The sequence below is a fragment of the Zalophus californianus genome, chromosome 3, assembly GCF_009762305.2.
Source record: "Zalophus californianus isolate mZalCal1 chromosome 3, mZalCal1.pri.v2, whole genome shotgun sequence".
NCBI lineage: Eukaryota > Metazoa > Chordata > Mammalia > Carnivora > Otariidae > Zalophus > Zalophus californianus.
The window spans coordinates 60602042-60622062 of NC_045597.1; the positions used below are offsets into that span (position 1 = coordinate 60602042).

Genomic DNA, 20021 nt, shown 5'->3' on the forward strand with positions numbered 1-20021 from the left:
TGAATTATTCATCACGCAGTAATACTAGGCTGGAATTCCTCCTCTGACAATCACTTCCTGAGTCAGCTCCTTTATTGGTGTTATTGTACTTAATACATCCTCCAGAATTACTCCCCCAAAGTGAACCATGGTTGTAACATTCCACTCCTTAGAAGGCGGCGATTTTTTCTCCTGCCTCTTTTACCAGATTTTGTGTCTTAGATCTGAATTCTGAATGGAAATCAGAATTAAAACAAAAATAATAATAATGTCTCCCTTATGAAACATGTTAGCAGAAAATACTTCTCTTCATGAACCTTGAGACAAGCATGGTCTTGTTTGATTTGCATTTACGATTTATAAAGGTTACATTTGTAACAATTTTTCTCTTATTTTCCTTAACAGAAAAATAGCAAAATGACTGCAGCTCAGAAGGCTTTGGCTAAAGTTGACAAGAGTGGAATGAAAAGTATTGATTCCTTTTTTGCTACAAAAAATAAAAAAAAAATCGGAAAGATCTGAAACTTTGAAAATGAAATCTAGCAAAAATATTTGCCTGTTACATGTTCCATTTTTGTCCTTCCCCCACACCACTGTGCTTCCTGACCCTTAATTACCAAAAAAAAAAAAAAAAAAAAACGAGGGCAATGTGCAGAGTCGAACATTTCTTCGTATTTGATTTTTGTGTTTTTGAACAAAATGTGGGAAAGTCATTGTGTAACTTTCATGGCCTGTGTGGCCTTCAGACTCTTGTTTGACATCCTGAAAAGTAATCAAGTGAATAGAGTTAACCTCTAGCTAGCATCCCAGTTTCCTCAATAAACTGACATGTGACAGTATTTGAGCGTACGCCTGTTCTTCTATGCCATTCTGCCACATGGTAGCAACAGCACTGTGGTTTCCAGCATACGGACAGAAATCCGATTACAGCGATCAGAGAAACCACTACTTTTTAAAAGCCTTGAGCTTTTGGTAAATCTTTTGTTGAATATTTTCTGTTCTATGAATCTGCGTTTGTTGCAGAAAATAGAGAAAGGTATTAAATTAAAATTATAATCTCCAACTTGACATTACCCGGAGATCCTATGGCACATGCTCTTATAATAATAATTTTTTTAAGGAATTATAATAGTAATTGTATCATCTTCTTTCTTGGCAACATCATTTTGTGAGCATTTTCCCAGGCTACTAAAGCAGGCTTCATAAATATGCTTTTTTAATGATGGTCATTTTTAATTCTTTGGATATGTGATCATTTAATGACCATGACCCTATTTTGGACATTTAGATGGCTTACAAATGTTCACTGTTTGAAGAATCAGATTACAAGTAAATGTTTGTTCGTATCTTTTATTGCTCCCTTAGAATGGATTTTAGATGTGGGCTTCCCAGTTTATAACTGAATTTTCCAAATTCATATTTGTGGGAAGATCTTTCACAGAAAGTATACAGAATCTTGCACTGGAACACAGAGTGGTCTCAGTTCTTCTCTTATTCACTGCCACCTTGTGAGCTTTGAATGTTAGCTTTGCAAATAAGTGGGGAAAAAAGGCGTTTTATTGTGGTTTTAATTCACATTTCCCTGATTAATAATATTGAACATTTTTTCACATTTACATGACCATTCATCATCTTATAGAGCATTATCTGTGTATGTCCTCTGTTAAATTGTGGGAGTGTCGGTATTTTTCTTATGGACTCTAAAGATACTCTGTGACTTAAACACATTAATTTTTGTCCATTGTAAGCTTTTTGTTGGTCTATAAATTTTAATTTTGTGCATGATTTTTTTTGTCATGGAGATGTTTTTGGTTTTTATGTAGACATATATATATATACATATATATATATAAATGGTAACACACCACTATATAGAGAGAGACATATATATCTATATATAAACTTCTCCTTTACATTGATGTTATACTTAGAAAGATGCTTGCCTTTGTGGGAAAGTTAACCAGTCACTTCTTTTCTTCTAATTTTTTAATAACTAATTTTTTGTTTTATATTAGTACTTAAATCATCTGCAGAATTTGTATTTAAATATGCTGTGAGATAAAGCTCTAATTTGTTTTCTCACCTGTTGATTTTTCCATTAGATCTGTACAATTATTTTGTCAGGTTCTAAGAGTAAGTTCCAAGGGGATTTTTTATTGAGATTTTGTTAGACACATAAATTATTCAGAGGAAAACAGACATGTTTGTAAAATTCCTTTTTGTTATTCAGGAATATAGTATTTCTCTATATTTGCTAAAATCCTAAGCATACCTTTCACTAACATTTGCTTCTTCATCTTCATATAGGTACTTCTTTTTAGGCATATTTCTAGGTATTTTTGTTGCTATTAATGAAATCTATTTTTTAGATCTTCTAACTGGCTATTTTGTGGTAAAATTTTACATTTTTATATATTTACCTTTTAAATAACCAATTTACTGAACTATTAATTTTTTATTATATTCATATTGGGGTTTGATGCATAAGTTATAATAATCTTCAAAAAAAAATTGTGTTCCATTCTAGTAGTTATACCTCTTTTATATCTTTTATATCCTGGGTGAGATATATCTTGTATAACATGGGTGAGAATACCTGGAACAGTGTTGAAGAGTATTAATAGTAGTCAATCGGTCTGATTTGTGATTTGATTAATGTACATTACCATTAATTCTGACACTAGCTGTTGTTACTATGATAAAGAATATCTATTTTTGATATTTCCTTTCATACTTAGTTTCCTTAAAGTTTTAATTAGTAATTGGTGTTGGTTGGTATCAAATATGTTTCTGACAGCTCTTGAGATGATGAGGGAGTCTTTATCACTGTTGAACTGTATTTGAGTTCCTACAATAACCCTTACCTGACATTATATAAAGAATACCACAGTGTATGCTTCTGGGTTAGCCATGTGAAATCTAGTTGTTAATTAGTTTTTCTGGGCTTTTACTTGGAATTTTCGCATCTGTATTCAAAAGCAATATTAGGTTTCAGTGTTAGAATTATGCTACCTTCCCATCTTGACCAGTGTTCTAGAAGGAATAATTTTGAGCTGGAATATTCTATTATTGGACCATATTAAAGAAAACGGTAAAACTTTCTAGCACTGAGACTTCTTTTTCGTTATTGTTAGTCTTCAATCTGGAAGAATTTCTCACCTGGTCTTTGTCTTACTTGACCTTGACATTACTGAAGAGTACAGGCCAATTACTCAGTAGAATGTTCACTTTGAGTTTGCCTAATGTTTCCTCTTGATTAGATTCGAGCGATACCTGTGGGCACCCACAGAGGTAACAATGTGTCTTTCTCAGTGCACCATCTCAAGAGTAATAGTGTGACCCACTACCGGTGATGTTCACTTTGATTAAGGTGGTGGTAACCTTTGATACAGGTTTATCCACTGCAGAGTTACTACTGTTTTCTTTGTAATTAATAGGCAATTTGTGGGAAATACTCTTGGACTTTTAGGTATACTATTCTTCATCAAACATTCACCCACAAGGTTTAGAATCGACTGGTGATTTTTCTAACTCCTTCACTTCTTCTGTATCTATTTCTTTTATATTAGGCTGGCATTTTTTTTAGGAAGAATAGCTTTCCTGTCTCTACTTATTTATTCATTTATGAACTTATATCAGTATGGACTTGTAGATTTTGTATTTTGTCCAGTGGGTTTCTTCTTCTGTGACAGGGTATTCCAGGCTCTTGTACTCTTTCTGCCCAGGCTGTGAATCAACCTTTCTCCTAAAAAGCCAGAGTTCCTGTTCATGGAGAGTGATATTTAGAAACCAAAATCTAGGCACAAGATGTGCTCATTGCTTCTGTCGATCAATGTGTGTGGTTTTTGTAGATTTCTCTCCTATTCCCAGTTCACCGAGAGTTTTGTCAGAAATGGATATGAATTTTGTCATATATTTTGTCCTCATTTATTGAGATGATCATGTAGTTTTCCTTTAATAATGGTTTATCTTTTAATATCTGAAGTATAATGATTGCTTTTTGAAAGTTAAAATAACATGACATTCCTGGGATAAACCCTACTTGGTCTATAGTGTATTATTCTTTTCATATACAGTATTGTGTTTTACTTCCTAATATTTTGTTAAGGATTTTTGTTATCTCTGTTCACGAAGGATGTTGGTCTGTGGTTTTCCTTACTTGTAATAATTCTGTCTAGTTTTGGTATCAGAGCATAACTGACCTCAGAAAATGAATTGAGAAATATCTTCTCATCACCTATTTTCTGGAAGAGTTTATATGAGATTAGTAATTGTTTCTTCCTTTTATATTGGACAGAATTCAACAAATGAAGCCATTTGGGCCTGGAATTTTCTTTCTAGGAAAGTTTTTAATTACTGATTCAATTTCTATAATAGATATAGAGCTATTCTAATTTTCTTTTGCATGTGTGTGTGCCAGTTTTAGTAATTTATGTCTTTTAAGAAATGTGTTTTGTCGGTGTTGTCAAATTTATTGGCATAACTTGTTTCTCATATTTGTATTATCTTTTTTATATCTGTGGATCTGTAGTCATTTTCTTTTTTCATACCTGATTGATCATGTGTATCTTTTTTGTTTTCTTGGTTAATCCAGCTAAAAATTTTTTAACTTCTTTGATCCTGTCAGAGAATCATTGTCTTGTGGCTCGTGTTATTTCTGATGAGACATCTGTGATAATTTTTTTATTTCTTCTACTTTATATTAAACGGTGTCCCCTTTCCTCCCTGGCTTCTTTTAAGATTTTTTTTCTTTATTATTAGTTTTCAGCAAGTTGATTATGATGTGTTGATGTGGTTTTCTTTGTGTTAACTTGTTTGTGGGTCTGTTGAGCTTCTTGAATCTTTGAGTTTGTCATTTTCATCAAATTTGGAAAATTTCTGGCCAGTGTTTCTTTAAATATTTTTCTGCTTTTTTCTGCTCACCCCCTCAGCTTCTAGGACTTCATTTACATGTATGTTAGACCACTTGATAATAGCCGACCTGTCCTTTCACTGAGTTTCTAGGTTTTGTTTTGTTTTATGTTCATGTTAGACAGTTTTCTTGTTATATTTTCAAGTCTACTTTGTCCTGTAGTGTTTCATCTTCCATTAACCTCAGCTAGTGAATTTTTATTTCAAAATGGGAATTTTCAGTTCTAGATGTTCTATTTGGTTCTTTTTTATGTCTTTCCATTTCTCTCACTGTGTTTTCTTTAAATACTTCATTACTGTCCCTGTCTACTGGTTGCATCATCTCTGTCACTTGTGGGTCTCTTCCTTTCTTTTTTTTTTTTATTTTTTATCTTGAAATAATTTTAGACATACAGAAAAGTTGCAAAAACAGTAGAGGTTACTTACACTTTTCACCCAGCGTTCTCTAATGTTAACACCTGACATAACCAAAGTGTAATTACCAAGCCCAGGAAATTTACAATAATGCAACACTATTAACCAATCTACCACCTTACTTGAGTTTCACCTGTTTTTACATTAATGTTGTTTTTCTATTCCAGAATCCAGTCCATCATTACACATTGTATTTAGTTGTCATATCTCTTCTGTTTTTTCTAATATTTGAGTCTCTCAGTCTTCCTTTGTCTTTCAATGGCCTTGACCCTTTTGAGAATACTGGTCAGCTATTTTGTAAAAATGCCCCTCAATTTTTGAAACTATGCTAATATCCTGTTTCTCATGTGATCATTTCATAATACTAATACTGATTCTAATAACAACACACACTGTATAGCATTTACATAGTACTGTTCTGAGCACTTTGCTGTATGTATAAGTCCTTTAATCCCCACAACAGCCAGAGTCACAGGGCAGGGTGCCCTAGCAGTCAGGATAGGGACAGCCAACCCAAACAGCTGGCTTAAATCCCTCGGCCCTTCGCTTCTCTTTACTTACATTATTATCTTTGTGATGAATGTGCTGATTTGGGGTAAGCTTCAAAAAATTTCTGCAAACTATAAAACCACTTAGGTACACACACAAGAGCCTCCATTGTTTTTGTCAAACCATACATATTTCTGAAACGGATCTCGGATTGCCAACATTCTTTTCTTTTTTATGTCTGGTTTATCTTCAATTTAAATTTTCCCTGTACTCTGGCTCTCAGGCTCTCTCATCTTTCAAGGTTTGTACTTCTCTGGTTCTGCACTCCCAAAGAGATTCTCCTCCATCAGGTTTAATGTGGATGTCAAGTGGAATTGTGTTTTGTTAGTTTGGGTGTGTTTCTTAGTGTGCTACAACCCATTCCCAGGATCGTATTTCTCTTATTAGGAGACTTAGCAAGACACAAAGGCAATTTGGAAGTGAGAAACTAAAAAGTAGCCATTTACTTAACCAAACATACAGTGTTGCTTTTGTTACATGCAAATGTATGACAATATCAGTAAACAGATAAATGGCCAACCATGTTTCAAACTAAACTAAGAAGGTTACTTTTAAAAAGTAAAAGTAATTGGCCTAAAAAGACCAATTAATTTAAAGTAGCTGGATTATTACTGTCCCTGGTTGTAGTCTCGGTCCTGCCTTAACTCTGTGGGCCCAGGAACAAATCACTAGCTTTGCTGGCCCACAGTCCTGTCTTGCCTGTGAAATGAGACTAGATCATTGAGTCCTTTTATGTCCTTCCCTGAATTTGCTGCCGCATGGGGAGACTTACCTCCTTTATACCCATGAGGAAATGCTGTAGAGTTCGTATCCATCCAGTGCTTACCATGCATCAGGCACGCCTCTCAGTTCTTTCGTTGGCTTATCTCATCTGTTTCCCTAGAAGAAGGTCTGGAAGGAAATCTGCCAACATGCTCATTCTGGCTCTTGAGGTGTTCCTGGCATATATTTGACTCTTTTCTTCATTTTCCATAGATTACATTCCCTTGCAGTAAAAAGAAATGTGAAGAGCACAGTTATTGGGAAGTAATAACAAAAGCTGACCAAGTGCTTTGCAGGTTTTAAGCACTTTTCCCATGAATTTATGTGATTAATCCTTCTAGAAACAGAATGGCACCATTGATATTATTTCCCCATTTTACCGTTGAAAAAGCTCAAGGTCACACAGCTAATAAAGAGCTGAGCCAGAAGGTCAACTCAGGACCTCAGACTCCCAGACTTTCCACACCAAACTCCCTCTCCCCAGAGGAACTGACTTCCCTTACACCCTGGGAAGTCATGCCAACACTAGATTTGAAGGATAGTCTCCGCGCATGGTTAGGACTGACTTTCTCTGCTATTAAAGGTTATGTAACTTGACTAGATACCTTGTATCACATACGTCCTCCCAAATAGCCCTCTCTCCAGACTAACCCAAGCTTTGGAGAGCTCCAGAGTTAGCTGCACTGAGCAGTCGGACCTCTTCGTGGAAGACAGACCAGGATGGGAAGGGCACTGGTATTTTCTTAGTGTCTATGGAAGATGTCCACAGGCTTTGACTCATCTGAATAATGGGAAGACATGACAAGATTTATACACCTTTCATAGGCTGGGATTTATACACTCCTCAGGGTCGTGAGACTGACAAAGAGGTTTCCTACCTTATGTTTAATAGTCCTTTACAGGTTCCGTAGCAACCACTTATCAGTAGCTACACTGATCTTCACAACTACCCTCTGAGGTAGACCGGAAAGGGGGTGTGCCCCTGGTCCACTGTGGTGAAAGTAGGTGCCGCAGACTGAAAGTAGCTGAGTCCACTGCTGCCCTTCTATCCTCAAGCCGGGGCCTCTTTCCTTTCTGCTGACCTCAGCTTCTTATTCATACCATCGTGTGTGTAGCTTTATGACAGTCTTCCCCTCATGAGTCTGTCTTAATTGTGAATTTTATTTTAAGGAAGGAAAAATCAGATTTACTGTGCTTCATCGTCTTGCTCTATTCCAAATGAATTCTGCTGGTCAGTTTATCCTCGGCAGTGGTGGGCCAGAATTAGACTAAAGCTTCTGCTCAGCTGGTGTATATCCATGCCAGACTTTTAATTCAGCTGCCAGCTTTTTAACATTTACTGTACTTTTGTTAATAAATGTTATTTTGATGGTCTCACATGAATCAAGCCTATTTGAGAGGGAGGGATCACCAAATATGATTTATAGAGGAATTGACTTCGTAGATGTTCAAAGAATTGTTACCTTACACATGTGTTTTAATCAGAATATGTATATAAAGTTAGTCATGTGATTCTTGTAAAAAAAAGATTTTATTTATTTATTAAATCTGGTTTTTCTTCTTCTTCTAGATTTTATTTATTTTTTGACACAGAGAGAGAGGGAACACAGGTAGGGGGAGTGGGAGAGGAAGAAGCAGGCTTCCCGCAGAGCAGGGAGCCCGACGTGGGGCTCGATCCCAGGACCCTGGGATCATGACCTGAGCCGGAGGCAGACGCTTAAGGACTGAACCACCCAGGCGCCCCTATTTATTTATTTGACAGAGAGAGACACAGCGAGAGAAGGAACACAAGCCGGGGGAGTGGGAGAGGGAGAAGCAGGCTTCCCGCTGAGCAGGGAGCCCGATGCGGGGCTTGATCCCAGGACCTGGGATCATGACCCGAGCCGAAGGCAGACGCTTAACGACTGAGCCACCCAGGTGCCCTGATTCATTCTTTCAAAAGAAAAAAAGCCAAGGGACAAGCTCAGATTCCTCTTAAGAACTTATACTGAGCACCTGCTACATGCCAAATGTTTGAGGCACTAGAAGTGCAGCTGTCAACATGGCCCACAAAACACCTGCCTTCAAGAAGTTTCTTCTCTAGGAGCAGGCGGGAGGGGGCATGTCACACACAGTGCCAGGGCTATGGAAGAGGCTGAGCAGAAGGTGACAGTCCTTCAGAGGCAGGTGGTTAGGGAAGGTCTAACCTCAACTTATCCACATTATGGCATAGAAATCTGACTTCCATCAACTTAAAAAAAATTTTTTTTGAAGACATAATAGCTGCAGAATAAATTATGTTTGACCTTGTACGCAGTCAGAAACCAGGATGTTGCCGTTAAGCGTGTTCAGAGGCATTCTTCAGAGAGATATTAGGAACCACTACTGCCTCCAGCAGGTCTACATTTATCTATTTTTTATAGGTTGGCCTCCTACTTTTGGAAAAAAAAAAAAGATCTGCCTTTCAAAAGAAAAGGAAAAGGAAACGAGTAGAAAGAGGGTTTAAGAATTATTTGTCTCAGAACCTTGTTTTCATGTGTTTTTATATTTTTGGTGTTCTTCTAAAATAGATGGTGTTCATTCCATAAATTTGGGTGACCTTAAGATTTTGTATTTCACTCCCTCTGAACAGTGGAAAGAAAATTTGCTTCCTACGCACGCACGCTTCTTCAGGAGACCAGGACTAGCCCCAGGATGAGCTCAGGGAGGGAGGCTGGCCACGGCAGGAACCCCGCCCCTTATCTGAGGTCTTTGCTCAGAAGCAAAAGTGTAAGGCTGCCGTTTCTCAGAACTAAAACAGCCCACCTTGCTTTTTTGTTCTAGAAGGTGCAGATAGTGCTTGGGGTGTGAGGTGACTGCTTCCGCTCACCAGAATACAACATATGTTTTCCTTTTCTCTCTAGGTGGCAGCACAAAGACAGAAAAGGGGCAAGTGACAGCAGGTCCAACGCAAAGCTTGGCTGCTTCTTCTATAACTTAAGACGCTCTCAAGGCGCTAAGACTTTTTCTTCTGCACCGTCTAGAAATTCTGCAAGTGCCAAAAAGTATACTTTAAAGAACTAACCACTAACGATCTATTTCTTTGTTTAACACCACTAGTGCATTTGGGTAATGGCCTTTTGCGCTGGAGGTGACTCCGTCGTGGAACTTGAATGCACCCCCAGAGGGTCCACAGTCTGAGAACTCAAGCCACATCACCCCTCGGCCCCGGGCCTGTCTCCCATTGTACAGTATAGTGCTTCTGATTTCAAAACAGTGGGAGGAGAGGGTACATGGTGAAATTGGGGTCCTTTCTAAAACCTGCCCACGTTGGCCTGTGTCCTCTCCTGGGGCTAGCTAGAGTGGTGTAGGTACGTGTGTGCTGACTACCAGTACTTGATTCCACACTAAAAGCTTTGACAAGCCAACTTCCTAGCCTGACTTCAAAGAAAAAAGAAAAAGCCTGACTTTTCTGTACTCCTTACCAGTTTGACAGCTACTAAGTTAAAATGATAACTGAACATGTGCATTTTACAATCTGCTGGAGTTATAAACATTGATTCATTTTTAAAAGAAGTCTAGTATGTATTATTATTTTTTAGAGTGAGGGCATAAGACATGGGGGGAAGTTGAAAGTAGAGGCCAAAAAGTAATTTAGTGGGGAATTCTGATGCACAGTGAATACGTTTTAGGGGGGCAGTGGAGGGATTTGTGCAAAAATACCCAGAGATTTGAGCTGGCTCGTCCACGTGACACAGGACCCCAAACCTCTTCTTCAAGAAACAACTTTGTTTCTGATTCTCTGATTCCAGCAGGTAAGCAGAACCTGGTTCTAGAAAGTGCTCTGTAATTTTTTCCACACCTCCTTTCACATACAGAAATTTGCATTAACCTTGAAGGACTTTCAATATTCCTGTAGTTGATGCTCTGTAGTTGATACATGAACCCTCCTCTTCAGAAACACAACTCTAGAGAGTCCGCTGTGGAAATCGGGTGTGTGACAGGCTTCCAAGAGGGAGTGCTCGGCAGAATCACCTGCCAACACTGGAGTTTTACTGCCAAGTGTGTTGTGCCTCCTTGAGCAAATCGGTTTCCCTCTCAGGACCTCATTTCAGGGCAGGAGAACCAGCTAACCTGATGGCTGTCCCTTATCTCTTTCTCCTCCCAAAAGACACTTCTGGGAAACCTCCATGTGGGCACCATGCTCCCACATGTTTAAGCCTGTCCCAGCTTCAGAAAGGCTTGTTGGAACAGCTCTGTGTCTTCCATTGACTCCATTTACCCATTGTGTCCTTGGCCCCCTGCTTCTTTCTCTTCTCTTCCTTTCTCTCTCTCTCCAACCCCCCACCTCTACACACACACACACACACACACACACACCCTCACTTATTGCCTCAAATATTAGCCCACTCCTTGGTGACCAGTCACTGAATACTGGTGACACCTAAGTTGTCACTGGAAGCCCCATTCTCTTAACTGGGCCCCCACCTCATACCCCACTGGCCTCTGAACTTCGAAGAACTACTAACACTTTAAATTCAACACACTTAAATTATAAAAATTCATTACTTTTTTAAACTTTACACAGTCATTCATGATACATGCCTTAAAAAGTTAAAAAGACAAGCATAGGCAAAATGACCCATACCCCCACCTTTGCCCAGGCTCCTCTAGGTGTTTCCTTGGCCCTGAATCTGCTTCTTTTCTTAGTCGTCCAATTTCCAGTATCCAGTTTCTATCCTTTTTCTGGCTGGCAGCCCCACACTCACTTTCCATACAATCTACTTCATTGCTTTACCCATATTATTTTATTAAATTGGTATATATTTTTATGTTATATATATTATATGATATTATATTATCCTATTGATTCCTCCTTCGGAAATACTTCACAGGAAAACTAAAAGCAGATCAATAGCAATAAAACCCCAGTCCTTTCAAAAGAGTCCACTCCTCAGCATGCCCGCTGCCACCAGGCGGAAGGCTGTTTCCCACCTGGCCTGTCAGCAGTCTTGAGGACAGAGACCATATGGCCCATGTCTCTAGTTCCCACAGAGCTGGACAGGTCTCCCATGTTCCACCCTCAGCACGTGGGTCACTGATGCACAAATAAAATGAGATACTCCTCTCTTGTAAGATTATCAAGGACTTTTAGAAAACAGTCCTGCTCAGAGCCAGAGAGGATGTGGGAAATGAGCGCTGCTAGGAAGAATATAAAAAAAAAAAGGACAACCTCTGGAGGCCAAGTTGGAAAAAACGTATCAAAAGCCTTAAAATGTTGCATTCCCTTTGCTTCAGCTCTACCCACGGTTAGAAATATAAGAAACAACCATGAATGTGTGCAAAGATTTAGCTACACTCTGTGACCCCTCAGGGGAGAGAAAGAGAGGAAGAGAGAGCTTAAGGAAGACTGCACATGATTTCTCCTGACTCCACCTGTGTCTTTGTCCCTTAGGCTCTGGCTGTGTACCCCTAGTACACCACTGTAATAAATCTTAGCCATCAATACAACTATTTGACAACTCCTGTGAGTCCTGATAGCAGATATTCAAACATGGGAGTGGTCTTGAGGCCCCCTCAACACACCATTGTGTCCCCAGAAACTCATGCGGTACTTGACATTTATGAAGTGGTTTATTACCTATTTTTTAAGTGAAAGTGAAAACAACTTCAGAGGGCTGGAGTTAAATCTATCCTGTGAAAACTCTCAAAAGAACTAAGAAACATTACAGTTTATTAACTACATCCCCATGACCCAAATAAAGAACATACATTCTTCCCCAACAAGCAGAATAAAAAATGATTCAGGAAATTTAATACAGTCAAAGCCAGTCAGAGTTTTTTCTCAAGAAGATGAATTTTCCGTATCTGAAGTGAGGGGAGGCGCGGGGAGCAATGGCCCGGATGCAAGCTCCCTGGTTTTCCCGTCTCCCTGCTGTCCCACCACACGTTGGCCAATTCCATCACATAGAGTGACACACAGTATGGGCGGCAGGGAGTGCTTCTCAACGTTGGCTGCATGTTGGGAGTCATCTGGAGGTTTTAAAAAACACTGACGCTGGGGCCTCTCCCCTACAAATTCTAATAGAATTGGTCTGCAGTGTGGTCTGGGCACTGGGCTTTCCCCCACTGCCCTGCCCTTCCTCCCCTACCCACCCCCCAGGCCCTGCCTTTGATAATCCTTTTTCACAAGGTCCAGTCTTCCACTCAAGGCCAATTTATTCTTATTTTTCAAAGACTTCCTAAAACTTCTGTTTTCTGGTTTCCTAGCTCACAGCCAATGGGCAGGCACACGGACAAGAAAAAACACCACCTTTTCATCTCAACAGCATGAGAAGAGGGCAGCAGTTAGGACAAGCGGAAGAACTAAAACCATGAAAGTCAGGGTGATTTCAGAGTGGGTGGCTCCTAAGAATCTCCCGGTAGTGCTGAACAGCGTCATTCGAGAGAATGATGTGTTCAACCATGACCGCAGTCTACACCACCGCTCGGCACCATGCCCTGTTATACGCGCTTTGCTTGACGTATAAGCTGAGGCCAATTAATTTTAATATTGATTTTGAATATTTGGCAAGAGCTCATTCTCAGTAATGAGCATTCATATGGTACCTACTGCCTTGGGGAAGCGCTCTCCTCCTTGAAATGTAAACCTATCCATTTGCCATCTTTAAACTTCTCTCCAGGGAAGACTGCAGACAGAGGCCCATCAGCTGGTCATGGGCAGAGCTGTGAGCCATCTTAACTTTGTAGCCCCCAGCACGGCTGCTCAGGGAATCCGCAAGCAGTGCGAGGTCAATTCGGTGAGGTAAGCTTGTCCAGGGCGTGAAAATCAGGCAGAGGACTTCGTCTCGAAAGTGGATGGAAATGTAGCTTCACCAACAGAAGAGAAGAGCCACAAAAAGAGAGAGATGGGGATTGCAGCGTTGGTGTAGACCGACAGGTGCGCCTAAACTGGAATGATCGGGGATCTAGGCGGGCGTGGCCTGAGGCAAGGCGCCAGGGGCCGAAGGGCCCCGACCCTTCCTCAGAAGGAGAAGCAGATGGGAACTCAGGAGGACGCAGTCACAGCTCCTAAGGGGCTTGGAGAATCTCTTCGGGATAGCATTTCACCTCTCTCGGCCTGGTGCCATGGGAAAGATGGCAGTTGCAGTTTCAAGATGAGTTGTGGTTAGAACGTGTGCTCCAAGGAGACGCCACAAATGCTCCAAGGAGACGCCACAAAGGCTGGCTAACAGGCCTGTGAGGAGCAGCTGTGCAGGGGCCCTGGGGTCGGCAGGCCCAGGCAGGGCCCCAGGAGACCCCATCTAGCCAGGTGTGGAGAAGGAGTCAGCTTTCAGAGCCCCTCAAGCCAGCCCTCCCGTTGTCAACCAGCCCAGGGGTAAGTAATCACTAAATGGGCACTAATCATTTTACTACTCATTTATCTTACAGGTGAATGCTTTTCAACACTAGCGTTTACATTTCCAAAGAATAAAGACTTGTAAAATGGGTGGTGGGGTTTATGGCTGCAGGAAACTGGCTCCCAGTTTGCTCTGCTGACAGGTTTTATAAGACCAAGGAAGTTCATAAGGTAAAAAGAATTTCTAAGCAAATATATTTTTAGGAAATGAATTTTTTGTCTTTTTTTCTCTTAACAAATATAAAGGTTATTTGCATTGATTTCATTAGTGAACAATGAAAAATGGTTGAAATGAGGGTTATGTTTTTTAAATGGGAACAAAAATACCAATGGGTTTTTTTGTTTGGTCTTGTTTTAAAAGATAAGCTCGGTAAAAGACGTTATTTTGTCCGTTTTAAAAATGGCTAATTTGCCTACAATTATTTTATTAAAGTTTGAGTAAATGAATACCGGCTTGTTTAGAGTATAGTTTGCGGAGCACTAGCCTGAACAGACAGAATGTAGTTACCCTAACAGCCTGGATTTGGTCACTGGGGGATTAATAGCAGAGTGGATCCAATTATCTTGGCTGCATTCATGATTATATCAATATGACGTGTATTAAAATGTCTGGTTTTTACCATGGAGATAGGAAGGAAGGCAGGGGAGCAAAAGGGCTGGGGACTGGAAATGTTACCACAGTCCATGCACTTCCGGCAGGACAGGCCAGCCCACGAAGGCGAATTGTTCTGGGAAGAACACTGGGCTCCTAGAGGAGGTCTTCTGCCCCATCCAGGTATCCTTGAGCCTGATTCCCACCACCGGTGATTCATTTCTTGGAGTTAAACCTTGGGTTGTCCACTCTGTCCTAAGGCTTTAGAAATCCTTTCCCTTCATTGGAGAAATGAGGTCCAGAGAGATGATTTGTCCCAATGATAAGCTAAGAAAATATCCTGAATACTTTAAATCCATCTTGAGGCTTCAAAACATCTACATGCTCTGGAAAGTGAATCCCGTATGGTTTTCCTTTTTTTTTTTTTTTTGTTAAGAGTTTATTTATTCATTTGACACAGAGAGAGACAGCGAGAGAGGGAACACGAGCAGGGGGAGTGGGAGAGGGAGAAGCAGGCTTCCCGCTGAGCAGGGAGCCCGATGCTGGGCTCGATCCCAGGACCCTGGGATCATGACCTGAGCTGAAGGCAGAAGCTTAACGACTGAGCCACCCAGGCGCCCCCATATGGTTTTTCTTTAAAATATTTTCAAAATTCACTGCTTCGATCCTTTAGACTGTTCACATTGAATTTGAAATATGAATGTCCATGGACTTTTCCAGTTTGAGTATAAAGATGGGAGAGCTGTCTCTCCCCTTCTTTGAAGTTGTGGAAGGCAAAAGTAAAATAGTAAATGAAAATAAAATACCCATTTTCAGCAAAACTAGGAGGGAGTTAAAACTAAGAACAGCAAAATAGGTGGAAGACCTGCACACAGCAGGGGAGCAGGCTGGGGAGTGGAGAAGAGGAGAGAAGAGTATATGGCTTTAGAAATCAAGATGAGTCAGTAAAATACATTCCTAAAGGAGAGATGAGGTGGGGAACAAAATCTGAGTTTCATGTTTTACTATAGAGGAAACAATGCACAAATAAGGGCAGCAAGAACTTTCTGGACCCAGTTTAGTTGTGAAAAGTAGAAATGGGATTTAAACACGTGTGTGTGTGTGTGTATGCACATGGGCGCGCGCGCACCTGCACACACACACACACACACACACACACACACACACACACACACACACACACACTTACTTACTTGCAGGGAAAGCCCTATCTGCAAGCAGCAAGAAAGAAGAGAGGTGGTTTTTGAAAACCCCTATAGCTGCCTGTCTTTATTGGCTGGGGAGAATAGATCTAAAACTCATGCACAAAACCTTGATTCATAAAGAAAATCCTTACTAGGATAGGATGTGATCCTGCAAATATTTGGTCCAAGAAAAACTCGCTGGCCGCAAAGGGGAGACATTGAAAATAACCCACCCAATTTATTTTAGAGATTCAAGAAATAAAAAAAAGAAAAAGATCAGGAAAAGCAAATGGCAGATAAAGGGCTGCCAAAGAGCAGACGAAAATAGTAAAAGACATTTTACTACAAATGTGAAATATTTAATTGCTGTCACCTCTACAAAGCCAGGGCATAAAGCAGAGGTGCGACTATCTGTTGGTAGTGACAGCAAGACAAGAGACCAAGAGGGAACTGGAGAGATTCAGGGTAGAAATGGAAGGAAAAAATAAACTGTCAAAGAAATGAAGGTGAATTGGGAGAGAAAATAGATAATAATAAAACACAGGAGCTTAGAGGATCAAAATGAGAAACCAAACAAAATGAAATGGATATGGGTGTGGGAAAGATTTATTAAACAGGACACAAAAAGTGAGCATAAGATTGATACAAAAACCTGGTAATAATTGTACAATTTTTTAAAAAACCAAAGTTATTTAAAAATACAAAGCAAAATTTTACCAAATAGACTCAAGCGACTCGTTAAAAGAATAGTATAATATGACAAAGTGGGATTTATTCCAGGCAAAGATGGTTCAGTTTTAGGAAGTCTACTTATATGAATTCCCATACAAATGATCAAAGAAAAAAACTATGTATTTATCTCTTTAGATGCTTTGAAGATGTGTAGCAAAATTCAACTTCCATTATTGATCTAAAATAGTTCAATGACATAGGAATAGATGTGTACTTGCTAACATAAACCAAGTTGAAAGTCAACATTATGTTTAAAGGAGAAATACCAACAGCATTCCTACTAAAGTCAAGAATATGCCAAAAATGTTATAAACAGAAAAGAGAAATTAGGCCTATAAGAGTTGAAAAGATACAAAATTATCATTATTTGAAAATTATATATTTGTATGCTTGGATGACCCAAGAGGATCGATCATCTGAAAAAGACTATGAAAATAAGAATTTAGCAAGGTGACTTAATATAAAATCAATATATAGTGTTCAAAAGCTTTCATACATTTAAACTGGTTAGGAGATGTAATAGAAGACCTTTTTACACTTAGAATAACAACAAAAAAGCTAAAATAACCAAGAGTAGTGTTCCAGATTTTTATGAAACAAAAACTTTAAACTGATCCTGAAAGATACAAAAGCAGTTTTAAACAAATGCAGGCATACCATATGCTTGGATGAAAGGAGTGACTCTCCTGAAGAGGGCAAGTCTCCCTAAATTAAATCTCCCTGTGTGTAATTCCAATTAGTATACTGCTAGATTATTTTGTGACTCAACAAGTTGACTCTAAAGCTCATATGAGAAAATTAATTAGGAAGAATATTCAGAAGAATTCTTTGAAAGAAGACTAACAAGGCACACACTAGCCATCTCACGTATTAAATGATAGTTTTATGTTACAAAAGTTAAGATGTGATATTAAATGAATAGACAGATGAGGAATCAGAATAAAAATACTACAGATAGACCTAAATGCATATTAAAACTTATTTTATGATACAAGTAACATGTCAAATCAGTAGCAAAAAATAGGGGCCTATTTAATATGTGATTTTAAGACAAGTAGCAGTTTAGAAAACAAAGTTAGATGCATCCGGATGAATTCTAAATGGATCAAAGATTAAATGGTAAAAGATAAAAGAAATGGAAGAAATATGGGAGACTTAAAATTCTTCCTGGCAAAAATCAATATAAGCAAAGTCAGAAGACATGATAACTGGGAAAAGCTATTTGTACCTCATAGCACAAAGAACCAATTTTCTAGAAACGGAGATATAAAAGAACAAACCAATAGAAAAATGGGCAAGGAATTGGCACTTTAAATGAATGAAAATGCACCAAATTGGAAATGTATCTGTCCTTTGACTCACTAATTTCGGTTCTGGGAATTTATAAACCTGCACCTGTGCAAAACAATATATAGGTAAGATTATTCATGAGATCACTGATTGACATAACAAAAGATTGGAAACAACCCGAATGCTTATCTAGAAGGGGCTAATTAATTGAATTATGTGCATCTGCATAATGTGTTCAGGTTACCAATTGCTATGTAGCAAACAACCTCAAAATATAGTGATTAGAACAAAAATGTGTTCTCTCTCAGTGTTCCATGGTTGACTGGACTCAGCTGGGCGGGTCTCACTTCTGCATTCTCATGGGGTTACAGTCAGATGTTGGCCGGGCTGAGATCATCGGAGGCCTCCACGGTCTTCACTGCCACCCTGGCACGCAGGCTAGCCTGGCTAAAATAGCTGGGGACTGGCCGAACACGTCCTCGCACGCGGTCTCTCCATGTGGTTAGCTTGGCTTCCACGCAGCGTGATGGTCTCAGGGCAGTCAGATTTCTCCCCCAGGGGAGTGTCCCACTTGGCAGAAGGTGGAGGCAGCCGGCCTCTTCATGCCTAACCTACATACACAGCCTCACTTGCACTGTATTCTACTAATCGAACAAATCATTAAGACCGACACATATTCAAGGGGAGGGAAGTAGAATCTACCTCTCAATGGGGAAAAGGAACAAAGAAAATGGGGCTGTCCTTAATGTGTCACATAATGAAAACACGCAGTTGTAAAAAAATGAATGAGGATGTTCTGTATGTACTGACATGGGAAAATGTCAGGTTCTGTTGTTAAGTGAAAAAACCAAGTGTAGAACAATGTAAATAGCATCTTTTTTGTAAAGTGGGTAGGTGTGGGGAATAAAAACACCTATGTGTGTTTGCTTCTATTTTCATAAAGAAAATATTAACAAGAAAGCAATTAAAAATGCTTATCTATAATGAGAGCAGTGTGTGGATAGGTTCAGAGATAGGAGAAAGACATCTTAATATAGGCCTTGTTATTTTGACTTTTGAAATCGAATTGGAAAACAAAATACTTGGAAATCTTAAGGAATGCAAAGATGCTCAACCTTGCTCATTTCCTCCGGGTGCTGGAGCTATTTGGGGACCCGTGTGATGGGCTCTATTTTGACAGTCCCATCGGTTTCCAAAAAATCTTCATTTCACCATCACAGTAATAAAAATCAACCCAGAAAATAGTCCATTTGGTCATATGTTTAGTTATAGCCAATGGCCCCCACTAGTAATATTGCCTACAAATTAATTGCCATATTTGTGCTGGTCTGAGGGTATGGAGAGGCGGGTTATTTTTCTTCCTTGTCAAATCCAAAGTGCCATTTCAAATGCAATTTTCAATATGTCAAAATTGTCAAAATAGAAGATTAGCCAGTGGTGTGCTAACTGTTAAAGATTCAGGAGTTTTCCAAGCCATTTGTTAAACCACTGGTAGCTTGAAATTGACTACGGTGACTACTTCCAGTACACATAAACAAATAAATTAGCGTCGGGTTGCAATGGGTGTACGAATGAAAAACACAGGGAAGTGTGGAAGGGAAGGGACAGAAGGGGTGCTCACTTATACCAGGGACTGGGCAAGGTGGTGTATGGAAATTACAGTGACTTCATCAGTGAGACTTAGGGTTTCCACTTTCTCTGTCTCTGTAAGAAACTGTACAGACATGGACCAGGAAAGGATTTTTCTTAAGTAGTTAACATGTATTGCACAGTTACGTGTGCCAGATACTAGGTGCTTTGCAAGCATCATCTCACTGGTCATCTTAACAACTTTTTGAAATAGGCACTATGATGGTTTCCATTCTACAGAGATGAAACTGAGAGCCCAAAGGTGGAAAATGATTTGCATAAGCCAATGAGCCCCAAAGCCAGACTCCAAATCTGGTGGCGTGGCTCCAGTGCCCACTCATTTAAGCATCAGGCTGTAAACGCTTCACATTATTACTTGGAAAACTCAGAAACTCATAATGAAGGAAAATAAAGTCACCCATAATTCTAGCTTCCAAAGATGACCACTGTTGTCATTTTTATCTAAACCAGTGGCTTTCAATCGTTCCTTCAACTCAATCCAGCTGAGGGCTGTGACTCACGAGTAACTGTGAGTAACTGGGGCTCCCTCTGAAAAGATTTTTCTCAAGGGTGTGAAAGGTGTAATCTGAAAAATCCCACATGTTTTTTATATGGTCTGCTC

At 39.5% G+C, this 20021-nt stretch overlaps 1 protein-coding gene across 5 annotated transcripts in view; it reads left to right on the forward strand.

Moving 5' to 3' along the window:
* The window catches only part of RNASEH2B (ribonuclease H2 subunit B), a 70304-nt gene extending 60158 nt beyond the window's left edge, over nucleotides 1–10146 (forward strand). For 3 of the 5 annotated variants that reach the window (XM_027589347.2, XM_027589348.2, XM_027589349.1), the window contains 2 exons: nucleotides 385–448; nucleotides 9498–10146. In XM_027589347.2, the coding sequence (XP_027445148.1) occupies nucleotides 385–448; nucleotides 9498–9574 (141 nt within the window). In that variant the 3' untranslated portion in view covers nucleotides 9575–10146. The remainder of the gene's footprint in view (nucleotides 1–384; nucleotides 449–9497) is intronic. The other 2 variants (XM_027589352.2, XM_027589351.2) reach the window with 1 other exon arrangement.
* Nucleotides 10147–20021: the final 9875 nt, after the last annotated feature.